The sequence below is a fragment of the Phymastichus coffea genome, unplaced genomic scaffold, assembly GCF_024137745.1.
Source record: "Phymastichus coffea isolate CEN01 unplaced genomic scaffold, Cenicafe_Pcof_1.1 PCOF00133, whole genome shotgun sequence".
Lineage (NCBI taxonomy): Eukaryota > Metazoa > Arthropoda > Insecta > Hymenoptera > Eulophidae > Phymastichus > Phymastichus coffea.
Window position 1 is genome coordinate 289912 of NW_026706944.1, and position 19191 is coordinate 309102.

At 32.5% G+C, this 19191-nt stretch overlaps 3 protein-coding genes across 8 annotated transcripts; all 3 read right to left on the reverse strand.

The window, feature by feature from the left end:
* Positions 1-5586: 5586 nt before the first annotated feature.
* LOC131671696 (uncharacterized) lies at positions 5587-10979 on the reverse strand. Of its 4 annotated transcripts, none has more exons than XM_058948316.1 (4): positions 10918-10979; positions 7078-7571; positions 6668-6890; positions 5587-6319 (listed from the first exon to the last, which is right to left on the reverse strand). In XM_058948316.1, exons 2-4 carry the CDS (start codon positions 7428-7430, stop codon positions 6089-6091), a joined length of 807 nt encoding a protein of 268 aa, XP_058804299.1. In that variant the 5' UTR covers positions 7431-7571; positions 10918-10979; the 3' UTR covers positions 5587-6088. The 4 variants fall into 4 exon arrangements, with proteins under 4 accessions (XP_058804299.1, XP_058804300.1, XP_058804298.1 ...); XM_058948317.1 differs by lacking the exon at positions 10918-10979 and adding an exon at positions 9927-10095 and having other exon boundaries at positions 6668-6887; XM_058948315.1 differs by lacking the exon at positions 10918-10979 and adding an exon at positions 9927-10095.
* A 657-nt stretch (positions 10980-11636) lies between these two features.
* LOC131671693 (mitochondrial import inner membrane translocase subunit Tim23) lies at positions 11637-14390 on the reverse strand. Of its 3 annotated transcripts, none has more exons than XM_058948311.1 (5): positions 14257-14390; positions 13497-13746; positions 13247-13416; positions 13059-13130; positions 11637-12000 (listed from the first exon to the last, which is right to left on the reverse strand). In XM_058948311.1, exons 1-5 carry the CDS (start codon positions 14333-14335, stop codon positions 11954-11956), a joined length of 618 nt encoding a protein of 205 aa, XP_058804294.1. In that variant the 5' UTR covers positions 14336-14390; the 3' UTR covers positions 11637-11953. The 3 variants fall into 3 exon arrangements, with proteins under 3 accessions (XP_058804294.1, XP_058804293.1, XP_058804292.1); XM_058948310.1 differs by having other exon boundaries at positions 13003-13130; XM_058948309.1 differs by having other exon boundaries at positions 11637-13130.
* Positions 14391-14763: 373 nt separating this feature from the next.
* Positions 14764-16789, reverse strand: LOC131671698 (small ribosomal subunit protein mS31). Its single transcript, XM_058948319.1, has 7 exons — positions 16581-16789; positions 16224-16479; positions 15897-16155; positions 15675-15822; positions 15449-15601; positions 15149-15378; positions 14764-15073 (listed from the first exon to the last, which is right to left on the reverse strand). The coding sequence occupies exons 1-7, from the start codon at positions 16604-16606 to the stop codon at positions 14805-14807; spliced, it is 1341 nt and encodes a 446-aa protein (XP_058804302.1). The 5' UTR covers positions 16607-16789; the 3' UTR covers positions 14764-14804.
* Between the last annotated feature and the right edge of the window lie 2402 nt (positions 16790-19191).

Genomic DNA, 19191 nt, shown 5'->3' on the forward strand with positions numbered 1-19191 from the left:
GCCAATCGCGCGTATTTTAAGTTGTGTGCATAAATTTCAATAAACGAAATTCAACGCAATATAATCGACCAGCGTGACTATTATTCCTCATCCTCTCCTTTTACAGTGATTGACCGCAAGAAGCATATCGTTAAACATCTACAATAATAAATTTGTTATTACACGTATTGAACGAGGTACCTGAAGCCTTGAAGGTAAGGATGGGCAGCCATCGGATGTTATGGATGTCCTGCTTGATATAGTCCAATATGTAGTTGCAGTGGAAATGAATAAGCCATTTGTATAAGTAGATTTTGTAATTGCAAAATATAAATAAATATAAATAAAACTGATTCTACAGAGGACAATATTCTTAGTTAAATTTCACTAAAAATATCTCACTCAATTTTATGCTGTTCTAGCTCCATAGACAAATCCATACCAAAGAGAGATACAAAGACTTCAGTTCATTGCTAAAATTTTTTTAGAAATTAGATATTAGTAATCAGATCAAATCATGTTAATTTTCTCAGCGATACATCTATTAAATTTTCATTTGGCTTGTGCATTAATAAATCCTTTTATTCGTATAGAATTTTTAAGTGAGGATGTTGATATTAAAAACATAAGTGTTAAAAACAAATTTTAATCGTAGTTACGATGGACTTCCCTTCATTTTACTGCTGATTCCAATATTGAAATATTTATTCATTTTCTATAATAAATATTAAACATTACATACTCTTTCAAAGATTATGTTTTTCCATTGGTACTAATTTTTTGCCGCTAAATCTCACGTATGCGAGCTCCATCTACGTCTTAAAATAATTCAGTCTTCGATGTTTTCTCATCAATGAAAATCTTCAAATCTTTCAATATAGAAAAAATTTCATTTAAACTAAATGAATGAACAGCTGTGACAGGCATTGTTTTCCAGATGCATGTAAGATATTTCAAAATTGTATTGACATCAGTGATACATAGGTTTGCTACCTTATCATCTTGAGAATTTCTCTAGTTATCTGTAATAGTTGTACTAGAAAAAATTGCTCATTTAATTTATTAAGATAAAATAATAAAGAAAATATCATTGCACATTAGGGACGCCAAAATATTAACAATGTTTAAGTTATTGCTGCAGTCTGATGATGATATTAGTATTACAAATGTTCAAGAAGAAACATCATTAGATTTATTTGCATTGAGATATGATCTAGAAACTTTACACTCTGCTTTGTCTGTGAAAAATGGTATCAAGAATATATTAATGTCTGATGGAACTAGTAAAATGTTAGATTTTTTGTTAGCTATGAATGATTGTGGCACATTTAGCAATCTTTTACGAGATCTAGAAGATGTGAATGTAATTGTACTTGTAACCTTGAAGGTGAGAATGGGCGAAGAAACCATTTGCTGAGGAGATATTTTTGGTAGGGTACAGGATGAAAGGGCAGGTTCGCACATCAGAGTGCATATACAAATATTCAAACTTACCGGCCACGTTGAGACATGTTTGGACCGTCAAAACTTCCACTCAGCTGAAAAAACCACATTTCTTCGTATTGGCTTTTCAAACTAAATAGAAGGATGAGAAATCTGCCAATGCAAGCGAATTTGATCACTGCAATATCACTAACGTCAAACTGTTTTTCAATTCGCAGTACAACCCATATGGAAATCTTTATCTCAACATTAGTCAAAATCAATACGCCATGCTCTACGATATACTTGCAAATTTTCAAAATTCTTACTACAGTAAAGATACGGAGCTCATACTCAACAAGAAAAATTTCATTAAGAAAGTACCGCTCATAGCGATTAACTGCTCGAAACAAAACGAATCTCTCAAGGTACGCTGGTCGGCGTAAAACGTAAGTTAGAGGTCAGAGAGAATTTTCCGGATAATACAGCGGCCTATTGTCTGATTCTACATGATCGCATTGTACAGTACAATCATGTTGGTGAAGACGTGAAAAAAATGGTGTAATGATTGACTGAAAAAGGCGGTCCGACGGGAGGGGATACGGGTATAAAACCAAATATAGCACGAGCAGTCATTCATATTCGAAATGTCTTTCGTGGTGGACGTGCAGGGATTCAAGCAGTCTAGAGGCGATTTCATCCTGAAGGAACTAGTCATCATTCCTCTCGAGTACGACGCAAAACCTCTAATGCGACTCTTCGAGCCGCCATTTTCCTGGAAAAGACTAATACAAAAATACAGGAAGGAGAACTCTTGGCGTGAACGTCATCTTCACGGTATCTCTTGGAGTTCGGGTAACTGACCTTACAACGCATTTGGTAAAATCATCAAAGGAACTTTAGGAAAAGCGAAAAAAGTGTTTATCTCCGGAACCGCAAACAAGGAGTGTAGAGATTCAGATTGCCTGTTCTCGGCTACGGAAGGGCAAAAGAAGCTAAATTAGTCACAGTATGTTCACATCACAATAGATTAAGCCTCAGTGTGCACTAAACAACGCCAAGTTGATGAAACAGTTCTATTTTGATAACGTGTATATGAACTGGCAGCCAATCAACGAATAAAATGGGACAAAACCAGAGTAATGGATGTATAAAACTCAACGGCAAAGATGAAGGAAGGAGAATAAGAAAACAAAGGGAAGATAAAAGTACTTGGAAGAAGTATTCTGAAAAATACTCATCCAATATTAATACTTTCCCCAAAAATGCTGGCTATAAGAAAATCTAAAATTGCTAGATAAAAAAAAATTTTTTAAGGATCAGAAAGATTAGTTATCGGTTTAATCTCACGTGAATCGGTTGAATCTGGTTGAGCCCTAGCGTGGTGGGGCTCCTATCACTTAAATTCGTCACTCAATTACTTTAATCAAAATTTTGCTTTTAAATTAATTTTTAATAAAAATAGTTTATCAAATAGTGTAAAATTCAATTATTTAATTTTTTAGTAAATAAATTTTAACAATAATTATAATTTATTACAGAATTCATTTATTAAATAAATTTTACCACTAATTTTATAAATAGAGATGAAATTTCTCTCACAGACATATCAGTTAGCTGATACAACCAAAAACACTAGCTGTTTCAGTGCGGAAACAGTATTGTCATTTATTTATACTAATAAATAAATTTGCGACTCTTTTATTGCATTTTTAGGCTAGGGACGTCTTCACTAACCATAGTAATACATTTTTTTTCCATAAATAACTGCATTCGGCTTCGTGAAAACCCTGTCGTGGTTTTAAAACATGGAATGCATTATTTATAATAATAAATAAATTTGCGAATCTTTTATTGCATTTTTAGGATAGGGATGTCTCGACTAACAATAATACATTTCTTTTTCATAAATAACTGCATTCGGCTTCGTGAAAACCCTGTGGCGGTTCTAAAACACGGATTGCGTCATCCGAGAGCTCTCGAATGTTTTAGAACCACCATACTTATGTACTTGCTTATATTATAAAAAATTTGCAAAAAAATAATACTTAAAAGATTAAATAAAATATTAATAGAGCAAAAAATAATATCAGAACATCAATTCGGTCCCCGTGCTACAATATTACAAATACTGTAATGCAGCCTTTCTTGATGTAGCTCAAGCTTTTTATAAAGTATAGCACGAAGGACTTTTATATAAACTTAATAAAATTGTACCAAAAGATTTCTACTTATTGCTAAAATCTTATCTAAGTTCTAGAACTTTTCTAGAAACTAGAAAGTAAGGATAAACTGAACTACACCCACTAAAAGCCGGAGTCCCCCAAGGAAAAGTTCTCGGTCTCATATTATACTTAGTATATACCCATGATCTCCCATCCATGGAAAACGTCAACATCGTTACGTACGCAGACGATACAGCTATACTAATATCATATGCTAATGAAGCAACAGCCTCCTACAATATGCAAAAATATTTGGATACAGCAATAAACTGGTTTAACCAATGAAGGATAATGATAATTGAAATCAAATCAATTCAAATAACATATATCAAAAAAAAAGGAACTTATCCACCAATATATATAAACAATCAATCAATCTCACAAGGAGACAAACCAAAATATCTTGAAATGTACCTAGATCGTCGATTAATACGAAGAAACCATATATTGACTAAACGGAAACATCTTAATCTACAGATGAGAAAATATTATTGGCTTTTTGGAACAAAATCCAAACTCCATTAAAAATTAACTACTTATATATAAATCCATAATTAAACCGATATGGATATATGGCATACAGCTCTGGGGTACAGCCACAAAATCAAATATTGATATAGAAAGATTTCAAAATAAAACACTACGTTCCATCACAGATGTACGATGGTTTGTCACAAACGAATATATAAGAAAAGATGCTAATATACAAACTGTAACAGAAGAAATAATAGAAGCTTGCAGAAAATATACCAATAGGATAAAGGAGCATTCAAATCGCCTAGCCAAGTAACTAATGCACACAACACCAACAACAATTCAAAATTCAAAAAATATAAATTAGCATTTATAAAAAACTAATATAGCATACAGTATTTAACACACTGGTCCAGAACATTGATGAAGCATCTATGTGTAATATTACAAATATTATTGTCACTAATCGCTGATTATTGTAATACCATTTACTCATTGTTCAATATACAGATTATAAATAATATTGGAAATAAAAAAAATTATACAAGTATATAAGAGAAATCAGACAATGGATTAACATTTCCAGTTCCATAATTTCTAGGCTGGCGGATAATTTTTGTAATATATTATACTACGTGTATAGCGATTAGGCTTGAACATCGGCTCGAGCATACAGTAATTAAATCGTAAATAAAATAGTTAATTGTTCTAAAATAATAATGAAAATTATTTTTTTTAATTAATAGACTTCAAATTCTTATGGAAGATCTTATTGTCTATTTCCAGGAGGATATTCATGAAATCAAAATTAGTTAGGATACATTATATAATGAAGAAAATTGATTTTATAATGATAATAATTATTAATTATTTTATTGAAAAAATTATTAATTTGTAAAAAATTCGTACAAATTTTTATTCAAGATCTGAATGAGATATGTATGAGATATGTACAAATCTTGTACAAGTTTTGCAAAAGTTTTGTACAAGTTTTAAACAAATCTTCTACCAATTTTGTACACAATTTTTATGTTTTTTATAGAAACTGTGCACAGGTTTGATACGTATGTTTTCAGTGGGGAGCCTTTTATGTAACGATGACCGTATGTACCTACAATATGTATACTTATAACCACTTGGAGGAAGTTTCAATGTTTCTTGCATTTACTTTGATTTTAATGTCAAGTTTCGCGTATGAATTTTAAATTCTTTTCTTCCCCAGCTGGTTCCAACTCCAACAAATGTAACATCGATTTCTTCCTGCTATATAAAGCTTTGTTACTAAAAAATAACTTCGATTTAAAGAATTTTATTGAAATAAAAAGATAGATAGTCGCTATAATGGCCCAGTTGTCGATTCAAAATTGATAAAATTTAAAAAAATTAAAAAAGTAAGATTAAAAAAGTAAGATTAAAAAATAGATGCATTTTATTGTATACATATGTGTTTGTATGCGCTTATGTATGAAAATATCGCTAGCCCATGAACAAAGTGGTATAGAAGCGGTCAGTATCTATTTGGATACTATTCGCACTCAACGCTCTTTAACTTTGCTGATCGTCAACACGTGTATCTCTGCCATGCAAGAAAAAGTCGGTTATATCCTATCTCGTATATTTACCGTGTATAATAAAAAGTATAGTTAAAACAATATATTATTACGCTTAATGCAGATTAATTTAAATAGTTGAAAAATAAATTTACAACATTCAATTTCAATAGATACATAATTTCGTTGCAAAAACTTGACTCATAAAATTTTTTATTACATCAAACATCTATTTGTAAAGTAATACATTAATTACTGCATATGAATATAATAAATTTGTTATTAAATACTATATACTTAATCGTGTATATTTCATGATGTAGGTTTTATGTGCTTAAAAAAATAGTTTATAACGTTTAATACATAATACGATCAATGATTTTTATATTAAAATCAATCGGATACTAATAATACTAATAATAAAAATCAGTCACTCTCTCAACAGCAGAATAACTTTTCATCTAAACTTTTGAGCCTCTGCCTTGCCATATTCAGGTTTATGAAGAATACAGTAGCCCAAATGAAAAAATTGCACCAGGACGATATTAAGGCAATTTGGAGAGCTAAACCAGTATTGATTATGTCCCCCCGCCGCCAATTGTTGGCATCTGGCTGAATGTAATCCATGAAATCAAGAATCGCTCCGCATGACAGTCTGTTATGGATTGCCTGGTAAAAAATAGATTTAATATGGAATTAAAGATAACTTTCAAGTTCATGTAATATAGTACGAAAATTCGTACTAAAGATTTGTTAATTGCTAATTGTTTTTTGCAGTTGTCATTAATAAATATATCAGAATAATATACTTATGAGTAATTGCTAAGCTCGGATTTCATTACAGAAAAACTGTTTAGTCATAAAATTTTCCGTACGAATTTGAAATTAAAAAAAGATAGAGCGCGGACGCAAGTAGTAAAGATCTCGATTGATCAGACTGAATGTTATGACAAGTGATAATTCCATGGATGAATCTCTAATGTATTTTGAGACAGTGTACAAGTAAGCAACAGTTACCTGAAGTTCTTGGCCAGTAGAGTTGAGTAAACGAACCAAATTTCTGCGATACTGCTCGCAAGTCTTGTAATACCCGTCAGTGAGAACGACTGCATGAGCGAGGGAGAGGCAACATATGAGTATGGCTATGAAGCCAGCCGGTACCCATTGCTTGCAGGGTGACCTTTGCTTCGGCCCAATTACCACCACTCGACCCTCGGAGTTATACCTGAAATCAACGCTACTAGCAATTATGTTATATAGGAGCTCTTAAAGCTTTCGAGCGATTCGAGCATCATTCTTACAGGCTACATCATTTCAGATCGAGTGCAGAGTTACAAGCTGAAAGGTTCAGCCTAGACAATGAAGCTTGAAAGCCCAGGCCGAGCTAAAGCACGAGCCCAATAAACGGTGAAGCTTTCGACGAGTACCTGGTGTCGCTGTCGCTCGTGGCACTGATAGTTCGCGGCTCGCCAAGCGTGCGAGGTATGCAGCTGCGGTAAGCGTGATAGATGCCAAGCACAAGGCCGATGAATACCGCTGGCGCGAGACCCGTCGAGCCGAACACGCAGAGCTTGCTGTCACCGCCCATAAAGGTACTGAACGTGTTGACCCCGTAGAGGATGCATCCGCAATCGACGTCTATGCAAACGTCGAGGGTCCAGGTCCAATGTTGCCACGTCACCGCCAGAGACGATACGGAGATCACCGATGCTGCAGCTGCACCCAGGTACAGCACTCCCAGCATGTACTCGGCTTTCGCCGCGTCCATCGTTGCTCTCATCCTTCAAAGTCGTCTCATCAGTGACCAAGTGGTTTCGGCTTTCCTTTATTTAGCTATATATCGGGTGTCGCAGATGTCAAGTAGCGCCTGCTGGTTGGACTCGCATCGTCCGCTGGGCTCGCGGCAGAACTTACACTTGTACTGAAATTATATCGCGCTTAGGTCACCATTTGTCGACGATGGAATGAATCGGGCCCGTAGATCCGGAACAAGCTACTTTTCGCGAAATCAGTCTACAGAAACGTTTTTCTTTTCGATGGGAATATTCTCATCGTCATTGCCGGAGTTACTCGTGCCGAAAGCGTCACACAGCAATAGCTGCAGCGTCGACGTTAGATTAATGCGATTAAGGTCCATGCGCGAGCAATGGCCAGTCCAAACAATCGTAAAAGTGCAGAATTGATTCGTCAAGATCGTGCGCGAGTCAGGGAGACGGTCGATCCGACGGAAAACGATGCGTCGGAAGTAAGCATACTCCAACATCAAGGGCACTTATAAATAGGACGTTTGTGTTTGAGATTGATGCGCACAACGGAGCCGACCGTTTACGAGCATTTGCTCAAGTCCACTCTTTTATTCAGGACATCGATTTTTCTTTCCAACCATCCTCCGTTCGGCTCGCGAGTGTAATGTCAATGTTTTTCCGGAAGCGCGCACGGAGTAAGTACGACCACCTACTTCATTTATTTTTTCCGTTGGAGCGCTTTTGCCATTACACCCAGTTGTAAGCTGCTTATATTATAAACATGGATTCGTTCTCCTAATATTTATGTTACATTGAAAGCTACTTTATAATTGATTTAATAGTAGACTATCAACGACACTTTCATGTGTGTTATCAACTTCTAGCGATTAAGATTTTCCTTCATACCATATGATGTTTTCAAAGTTATTACAACTACGTAAGTATTCATAACAAAGAGTAAAGAAATATGTTTTCAGGATGCGGTGCGCTTGACTATATAGTTACGTTTACAATGCCAACAGTCACGCCTTTGAGTACTTGGTATCGAAAATGAATTACTCATGTTTTTGTAAAACTAAGATTACAAAATGATTTCGAATCTACAACTAAAACTACGACAAATCTTTATCCAGTCACACGTAAATTAAAAAGACATAATTGTATGTTCCTCAAAAGCCTAAAAATGCCAGCTATTGATTTTGTTCCAAGAAGCTACAAATGTCAAAAATCATATCGCATCGAAATTTTTCGCTCACTTCCGGCAAGTAAAGACTTACGATGTAGATTATTCTACGAACGTACGCTCAGTCAACATTGTAAAAAATCAGTAAAGATTATGCTGCGTCTTGTATTTACTCGCCAATCACCGTCGATGATTATAAAGAAAACATAAATTAAGCAACACTTCATCCTTAGAAACTATTTTATCGTCGTCACATATGAAATCGTTCGAAAAATTCTCGAATGTCAAACAAAATAACGGTCTGGTCAGTAGACAATATTCTATAACAAAAGCAATCAAGCTTAATGGATCGAAAAAAGCGCTTGAAGTGATGACTTCCCTGGCGTAATTAATTTTTGAGTAATATTTTATTCACAAGTAATTTCGTTTGACCGAATGGTCAGTCATTTTGGCTTTTACTTCTATTAATTTTGACGATTGTGCGAAATACACAGTAATGGTAGGAAAGAAGACTGACGACCATGATGGCGTCCTTGACTGATCAAAGTCCTCATCAATTAGCTACCGAACGCTAATGCACTTATCGGTTTGACTGCGGAACGTTTACATGTGTGCAAGGGACTATGCTTCCCAACGCGCGGATAAACCCACTTGCGCGCCAGATAGAAGAGAGGGAACTCAAATATTTGCTTTTACCGCCTATGTGCAACGCAATCAAACACGCTGGATAAAAAATAATAGTATCTTGCGTGCAATTGAATTTTTTGCAGGATTTGCACGATTTCCTTGGAAGGAATGTATTTCCAAGAGCTGACAATTTCACAGCGCGACGTTGCTCTTTGAAATACACAAAACAGATAATAATTGAAGTTGCAGAGGCGACAATCTGTTAGGAAAAATATCGTAATCTCCTGTCGTCGTTCGCTGTAAATCGACATTGATAAAAACGCCCTGTACTCGTTCACTATGAAAATTTCAAGTATGAAAATTTTGCACGTTTGAGCGTTAGCGATGCTTTTTTATATACTGTACACCAATACAGCTAGAAATTAGACCAATACAAAAAACAGGTTCCCTGAACCTACTATTTTGTAACACGAAGACATACAATATTAATAGAATCCTACGTTTACACACGATAAACACGATTAACTGAGCATTTCAAAAGTAACAAATTTCTTTAAGAGTAGGCACAATTAAAAAAACACAATTAAAGAATAATCATATTCTCCTTACAGCAATAAACCACAATAAACCATTGATCGAAAGTGTGTATCGTCGAGCGAAAGGCGATAAGACAATTTTTTTATAATCTCGATGGAAGTATGAGAGAGTGATCGTTACTTACCCCGAGACAATGCACTTGTCTTTGATGGAGAATTCAAGAACAAGCTAACAATCACGAGAACGGGACTTTTAAAAATGAGCTAGCGCGTGCGAGAGGAGTTGAATGGCGACTGCAAGAATTGGACTTTTTGGAGAGACGGGTTTGTCGAGAAAGCGGGTGCAGGCGCTTATTACGGTGAAAACGCCACTGATGAGACTGCTCGTCTTAGTTAAGACACTATCAGATAAGATTAGAACCGATGATGCGCGTGAAAGCAGGTGCGCGTTTGTTTGACGATCGTCTCGAAGCTTCTCTCTCTCTCTCTATATATATATATATGCTCCACTTTTTTATGGGATACATAGCTGTTCATATATTAAGCTTTCGATTTGGGTACAACTTTCGTACTATTTCATGTAATTTTGACAAAACCTGCTCCAAGTAATAATATTAACAATAATATGGATGAATTATAATCTTTATATACCTCCACAAAATTATTTTTGTGGAGGTATATAATAATTACATTTTGAACGCTACCGTTCAAAATGTAATTATAATAAGGTAGTACTATGTCTAAGAGAAACAAAAATGTAAATCTTTATTTTGATACTTAGAGGATATGTGTGTATTAAAGTGCTGAGAAGTATGGTTCAAATTTTGTGACACTTCAGAACTTGAAAAATAAGATATTAGCGATTAAAAGTAACATATGTGATCTTATAGGAACTCACATTTTTGACTGTTTATAAAAGCATTCATAAATGGAAAAATTCTGAAGTAAGCTGAAATGATTCTAGAACCTATGCGCAAAAATATCATTTGATGCCTGAGAAAATAGAAAATAATTTTGATTACGGTTGTTTAAAAAATTGGAGGTTAAACACGGATATAGATGATAGCAAAAGCTTCTGACGGTCATTATGCGAGTCTTATACCGGTATTTACGAGACATAATATTTTTCATTTATTTTTATTTTTCTGATAAATACCTATTCAAAAACTGATTCACCTGTAAACTTTTTTCTTTGCACTAGAATCGTCAAATCACTCATCTCTTGCTTCAATTCAGTAATGTTCAATTTTACGCTTGAATCAAAATGAAATTGTTATAGACGAAAAGCTAAACATAACAATAAAGATATTTAATAAATTTATATGTCTTTATATAAATAAATGTAATTGGAGTGCATTAAGATTATACTTTTTCGTATTAATTTAAGGTTAGGCTGTTGAGAAAATGTGCGTTTTATTATCTTTACAATATCTACAAATTGTTATACTTTTTTTTATTCGTTAAATTAATTGAGTATCAATCGATGTAAAATGCCTAGGTTTATCACTTATAGTGCCAATTTGCTCATGACAGTAACTCACGTGACTATATTCAGCCAATCATATCACAAATAAAATGACTTCACTCCGCATGTCATTACATTTTTATAATTAAAAAAAATAAATAAAATAATTAAAATTTGCTCATGACAGTAACTCACGTGACTATATTCAGCCAATCATATCACAAATAAAATGATTTCACTCCGCATGTCATTACATTTTTATAATTAAAAAAATAATTAAAATAAAAAATAAAAATATAGGAAAATTTTTTAGGAAAACAAAAATTGAATTTTGAATATTTGAAAAAGTATATACACCAACCTCAATGCTTGTTAAATGTGCGCGATTTTCTCTTACTATAATTGCATATAAAAAATGTATATATTATTTAAACCAAATGTCAATTTATTATGCATATTTTAATGTACAATGTTTTCGCTATTAGCTCGAGTTCGCAGTTGTTCAATTCTCACTAATTAATTTATTGTAACATACGTGTATCCACACAGAAAGGTTAAAATCTTTACATCTCTTTAAACTTTACATCCTACATTTTTCGTTTTACTATATACAAATATCCTCTTATAATTCAACAATCGGAATCGTCTATAGTTTTTTAATCGAATGCTAATTTCTTTATTCGTGCAATGTCTCGTTCGACTTACAATTCGTCATTTTCAATTACGTACAAAAATTGGAAGGGAACTTCACCGGTAATAACTAGAAGTCACAGATGATGAATTGTCAGTTAAATCTGCAATTCAAACAGTGAAAAAAAACACTTTTTAATGCATTTGTATTATTGAATAAGACTCATTGTAGCATTTTTAATATTTGTAGCTTTTTAGTTGGGGAAAAAAGTTCTATTTACTATAATGACAATAAAAATTTATAAACGATTTCAAACTCATTAGCTGAACAGGTGCATTATGGAGAAATGAGTTACGTTTTATAAGGATGGTGAATTGATGTATACAAGGAGCCAATTTTCATTGTTCTAGAATTTTCGGTAAAACTGTTCCTCAATTAAGTAGAACTAAATAATTATTATTTTCAATGGCCAAGCAATTTTGCATATAAAATATATATACAGGGTTTGTTCTTAACAATATATGTGTATCAATTAAGTAAATAAATTTACAATTTGGTAAGAAGAAAGTTTTTGCCAATATCGTTTAGTTTTACAGATCAACTTTTACTTTCACTATCAAATTGCTGAGCATCACATTAAATTTAAAACAAACTAAAACTATTTAATAAATATAATGAAATTTTTAATTCTTGTTCAGTATGCTGAATACTAATGTAGTCCGGTTTTACATACTTATAGAGGACAATCATGCCAACCTTTCAATCAATTTTGTAGGTATTTTAGCTAAATAAAAGTATTTCAAAACAATTTTCGATTTCATATCTATTAATAAACTGGCTCCATTTTGGGATTATTTATGAATGCTCCTACTCCAATTATTAATATTAGTGTTGGTTTTACCATATTGAATAAGATTACTTGATGTAAATCTCTAAAATAAGATTTTATTAACAAACAACATAAAAAAGTTGACAAAATATAATGAAACAGCAGACTTCAATATAAACTTAACATGATTTTAAACAAAACATGTAAAAATGCTGAATAAGGCTTGTACAGTTAGCATTTTTCGTACATAAGTAATGAAAAAGAATACTACTTTGGGAAATGGAGTAAGAACACTCATAAAGGATAGGGTTGGCTAAGAAAAAGACTGGCACACACCCAGCCTTACGCCGGATTCATGCGATGATGCATAATGTCAGAAAAGGCTTCCCTACTGTTCCATAAACAGATTGCAGCTGCAATTCCAAAGCCAATGCCTCCGCCTATTACACATCGTTTCAGACCAGCTATAAAAATAAAGTAGTAGTTAAATGATAATCAAACAATAACAATAACTAAATAAATAAATAAGCAATTAAACAATAAAAATTTGAAACAATAATTTTATTAATTAAATAGATACCTGTAGACTTAAAAAGCATCCCTGTGGCTGAAGCTGCTGCTAATGTGTTTATAGAATCGTCTGTCCCCCTAGCCCATGAAAACAAAACACCAAAACCACTGTACATCACTGTTACAACTCCAAATGTATTAGCCAGTGATGAGCCATGTTTCATAACATGATTTATCATTCTAGAAAATAAATTTTGTAATATAAATATTATTTAATTAAGTTAATGTATTAATGTTTCTTTGTGTTAAATGAAACTTACTGTGTTCTCCTAAGTTTTCCAGTTTGTCCTGCAAGTGTTGTTGCTTTTAAACCTTTATAAAATCCTGTTGCACCACCAATTCCAGCTCCAGCTATACAAGCTGCACCAATTTGACTGAAAGCTAATTCAAAGCGACCTCTCTGTTTAACGGCTCCTTCTGGGAATATGAATTCTGGCTGACTTGGAGGAAAATATACTGGATCATAATTTAAATATGGACTAAGAGATGATAAATGTGGTTGGCTTCCAACTGTAAATAAATTACCATTTTAATATATTATTAAATATTAATGAAAATTGTAATAGTTATATTTTAGAAAAAAATACACAAAAATCAAAAATATATATTATTCGATAGTTAAAACTATTAAATAAATGTAATATTACATCTTGCACAGTCAGTAAATAAATATTGTACTATTTACGAAGATTAGGTTCAATTGTTATTTACATTTTACATTTACATTTACATTATATAAAAACATGACTGATACATCATTCTGAACTTGTCAAAATCAAGTCAAGTTCATAAAATACAAGTTGAAATACACAATTTAATAAATAATAATTGGCAATAATAATCATTTTAATATATTCTAATAAATTCGTTACATAATTGTAATATGCCAGTGACGTGAAAATAAATTCATGTATAAGAATATAACGTGCTTTTTTACCATTTTTGAGGTTAGAATCCATCTTTCTATTGAAGGTTTTTGTATAAGTAATAGAGAGAGGATTTTTATAAAAGAATACTTACAAGAAGAGATAATATTATCCTTTTGTCTGCTATCACGTATAGGACTACTGGTTGTATTTGGATCACGTAAATCTATCATTTTTAAAACTAAAGGAGCTTAACTGCTCCCCGATCGTTAAACGCGAACAGCAAAAGACAGCTGACGGACACATTACGTGATATTGAGTTAGTAATACGTAGTCAAGATAGCCATCTTGAAAAGGAAAAATCAAAATTACCATTGCGTATACACTCCGAAAATTAAAAAAAATAATTTGGAATATTTAATTTTAAGTACTTTGTAACTTTTGATTTTGTAAATTTTTATAGATGAGTAAATAAATAATCTACTGAATAAAAAGGTAATATTAAAAATAGCTTTGAAAAATCGTTTCTTTTGAAAAACTCAATGTTAAATATACACCAAATTAAATTTTTGTTGTTTCAATAGATTTGTAATCAAATGCTGATGAATTGGAAGTATTCATGTTAATAAAAATACTTGAATTAAATAACGTAATTTATGTAACAAAATTTTCTAACATATTCTTTTTACAAAATTTTTTAATTTAAGCTTCAATTTGCTTTTGACCTGTCTGTACTTTATTATCTAAAACTCCAAGTTCATGTAATAATTCTTTTTTATCTTCAAAGTAGTTTTTATACCATGTAATGTGACCTACTTTTTCTTCTACTGTCATGTAAGCATTTTTGGATAAACCAGTACACACTAATTCCATAAAATGTCTGATTGGACCTTTCTTAGGACACCAATCTTTCAAATGACGTTCCATAAAAACGTGTTCAGAAAAGTGAACATTTGTTTCAACTTCCATTCCTACAATTATAGATTAAAGTAATTTAATAGATTGTACTTTTTCAAATTACGTATATGATTTTACTGTTTGCTTACCTTGCTCATTATCAATAGGGAAATGCCATATTTTTCCCTCATTCGTCCACTGGATCAGTTCTTGAAATACATTTTGTGGAACAGTGAGTTCAGCTAGTCTTATTTCTCTTTTTTCCAGAGTATTCCAAGTTGGTAACTGTAATTCATCTTTGTTATCTGTGCAAATTTCATTCAAAATGCCCATTGGTTGAACAGGAGTGTTCAATTCATTTTTTCCAGATTGTGCATGGCTAAAATGAAACAACAAATTTAATTATTAATGTCAATTAATATTTTTAACAATGTACAACTAGTTCGCACCTTTTTGGTTTTGTTATAGATTTTTTATATAACACTGATTCACCTATAGAAAATTGTTTAAATTTATTTTTTGCCATTTTAAAATTCTTAGAATTCTTCTCTATCCTTTTGTTAGGGCTTGTGGTATCAACTTTCATTTTTGATAATAATCCACTAAAAATCAATTTTCTTTATGAAAAAGTACTTAACATTTTTAACAAACATATGTAAAAATTCTTTAGCAAACCTAAGATCCATAGAACCTTCCTCTTTTAATATATCTAAACTTTCTTGATTCAAATTCAACGCTTTAGTCAGTAGCTCTAGTTCAGTTTTCTGTTTATCACCTCCTAGTGATTCTGCAATATCTTTGGCAGCTTGCTTTATTTGATATTCTAAATAGAAAATGTACAATCCAATTATTAAATAACCCGAGTTTCATTACTTTAAAAATTTCAATTCAACAAACCGTGAGGCTTCTGTTTTAATTCTTCTTCTTTGCTTATTTGACCGAACCGAATGCTTTTTGGTTTAATTGCTAAGTTTACAGTTTTTTTATTAATTGAAAATGTAGTATCTTTATCTGGTGTCTCTGTTTTTGCTGTCTTTGACTTAAGCATTGTCGTTACTGCCTCTACATTATTAGTGTTTGAAATTAAATTGGGTATACTATTAATATCAATTTCTGGTTTTGTATTTGAAGTGGCAAGTTTCTTTTTCTGAGCAGCCTGTATTAGTAATATATTTTGTTAAAATACTTCAAAATTTCTACTATGTATATAATTGAAATTATTACCTCATTTATTTTGTTCAACAAATTATTCAATCTCTCATTAATGTCAGATGTATTCAATGTTTCATTAATATCTTTTGAACTTTCTGTAGGAATTTTATTATCAAAGATATTGATTTTTTGTTCTTCCTTATCTGAATCTGAATCTGAAGAATCTGACGAAGATGATGATGAAGAAGAGTCTTTGGAGTTCAGCAATACGACAGATGTGTGAACTTGTAACGCTGATTGTTTCAAATATGGAGGAAATCTCCTCAAACTAAAGAAAAGTTTTAAGAAACATATTTGATACAATAAAATAAATTGGTGTAGTTATAATAAATTTAATTGAAATAACAATACAAAATATTTATTTCAAACCTTGATAAAAATCGTAAGGACATCATTTTCGGATTTTATAAACTCTATTAGTTAAAATTATGTATTCTCTTAGATAATAATATTATACTATTGAATTCATTTTTATACTTGCTATACTAATTATACTAATTCAGAGACTTTGGAGCAAATACCGAAGCAAATCTCAGAACGAATCTTGAGTTCCATAACCTAAACTATTATATATGTTTAACACACTTCAATATACATATATGTATGTTATATATATATATATATATATATATGGATGAAAGAACTCAGTGAGCAATTGACCGGAAGATTTATAGAAAAAACTGCGTATGATTGGCAGAAATAGCAAAACTCAGTAATAATTTCACGCAATTTAGTTTTTATTCATGAAAAAATTTCAAAAGTTGAACCACTTCCAGATCAGTAGAAATTGAATACAGCATAGCGTTTTAATACGGTTTGTATAGAATTAATCCGTTGAAGCGTTAGCAAAAATCGTGTGCAATTTTTCTATTCAATCAAAATATTATTATAACCATCCGTTAAAAAATAAATATTATTTCTTATTACAGTAATACATTTTGAGAGATATACAAAAGTTTAGATCTATGTTACCGACTGATCTTTCACGCGTGCATTTATGTGTATCGCTGTAATATAATTTTTTCGACAGTCCGTGCGGAAAGTGCGTTTTTCCCGCACGCTCGGCAAAAAACGTACGTTGAAAATCGCACTTTCCACACGTTGTATCAAAAAATACGGTACGGAACATGTTCGGGAAAGAGTTTTTCGACACTCCGTGCGGAAAATCCGTTTTTCCCGCACGTTCGGCAAAAAACGTGCGTTGAAAATCGCACTTTCCACACGTCGTATCAAAAAATACGGTACGGCATATGTTCGGGAAAGAGTTTCCCGTCTCGTGTACCTTTCCACCCTCGATTCGCTCGGGTGTAAACGACACACGAGACAAGACTCTACTTTCCCGCACTTGTATCGTAATGTACTATCTCGTCTCGTGTACCATTGGCCACACATAGTAGTCACAGTAAGACTTGTGAATCTGACGCCCAAAAAAATTTTTTAATCGTATTTTTGAGTTTCATGAGCTAAAACGTTTTCTCCCTTTTTCCGGATTATGTCTCCGCTTGAAATTTTATTTCCGGATTTTCCGTTTTTAAGAAAATTGCGAAAAAAAATCGGGCGTTCGTACAGCGCGCAAAATGCATTAAACATTTTTCTCCTGCTTAAAAAGAAATAATATCGATAGCGGATGATAGCTCCTTATTCCCGGATTACGAAACAATTTTCCTTTTGTCGATTTTCTATCCAAAATTGAGGAAAATGTAAAAATTAGTAATATGCGGCAGTTAGTCGATAAAACAGGTCAAACATTTGCTAATCACCAGATATCCCTATGAGTTCTATACTGTGTACAGTGCTATCTGTGTCGTCTAGCAGTGTCTAAATCAGTAAGCAGAATGCAGTATCTTTACAAGTAAGGCAGCGTCTATTTTTATGTAATTTTATCTAATATTAAGCAAAAATAATTAATCTAGATCTGATTTATCGGTTTTTGTTCATGAGTTATAGTGAAAAACACTTTTTTAGCACTGTACGCACTGTATATCTGGTGATTAGCAAATGTTTGACCTGTTTTATCGACTAACTGCCGCATATTACTAATCTTTACATTTTCCTCAATTTTGTCGAGAAAATCGACAAAAGAAAAATTGTTTCGTAATCCGGGAATAAGGAGCTATCATCCGCTATCGATATTATTTCTTTTTAAACAGGAGAAAAATGTTCACTGCATATTGCGCGCTGTCCGAACGTCCGATTTTTTTTCGCAATTTTCTTAAAAACGGAAAATCCGGAAATAAAATTTCAAGCAGAGACATAATCCGGAAAAAGGGAGAAAACGTTTTAGCTTATGAAAACTCAAAAATATGATTAAAAATTTTTTTTGGGCGTCAGATTCACAAGTCTTACTGTGACTACTGTGTGTGGCCAATGGTACACGAGACGAGATAGTACATTACGATACAAGTGCGGGAAAGTAGAGTCTTGTCTCGTGTGTCGTTTACACCCGAGCGAATCGAAGGTGGAAAGGTACACGAGACGAGAAACTCTTTCCCGAACATATGCCGTACCGTATTTTTTGATACGACGTGTGGAAAGTGCGATTTTCAACTCACGTTTTTTGCCGATTCTCTTCAAAACGGAAAATCCGGAAATAAAATTTCAAGTGAAGACTTAATTCGGAAATAGGGAGAAAACGTTTTAGCTCATGAAAACTCAAAAATATTTAAAAAAAAATTTGTTGGGTGTCAGCTTCACAAGCTTATACTATGTACATACGTACCATATCGTAACCCGCGTAATGTATAAAGATAAGGTTTATTTCATTCATTAAAAGAATGGCAACTGTACTGCTGTCACAAGTGTCATAGTGCACTAACGTCTTTCAAAGTAACATACAATTACCTGTTTTCTCGGAATCATGATTAAATAAACCTTAAGACACTGATAGAACAGTCATTTTTATGAATCATATTCACGGAAGTGTAATGCAATGTGAAGTTATACATATTGTGCCAACATTGTTTTCAACAAATATTTATAT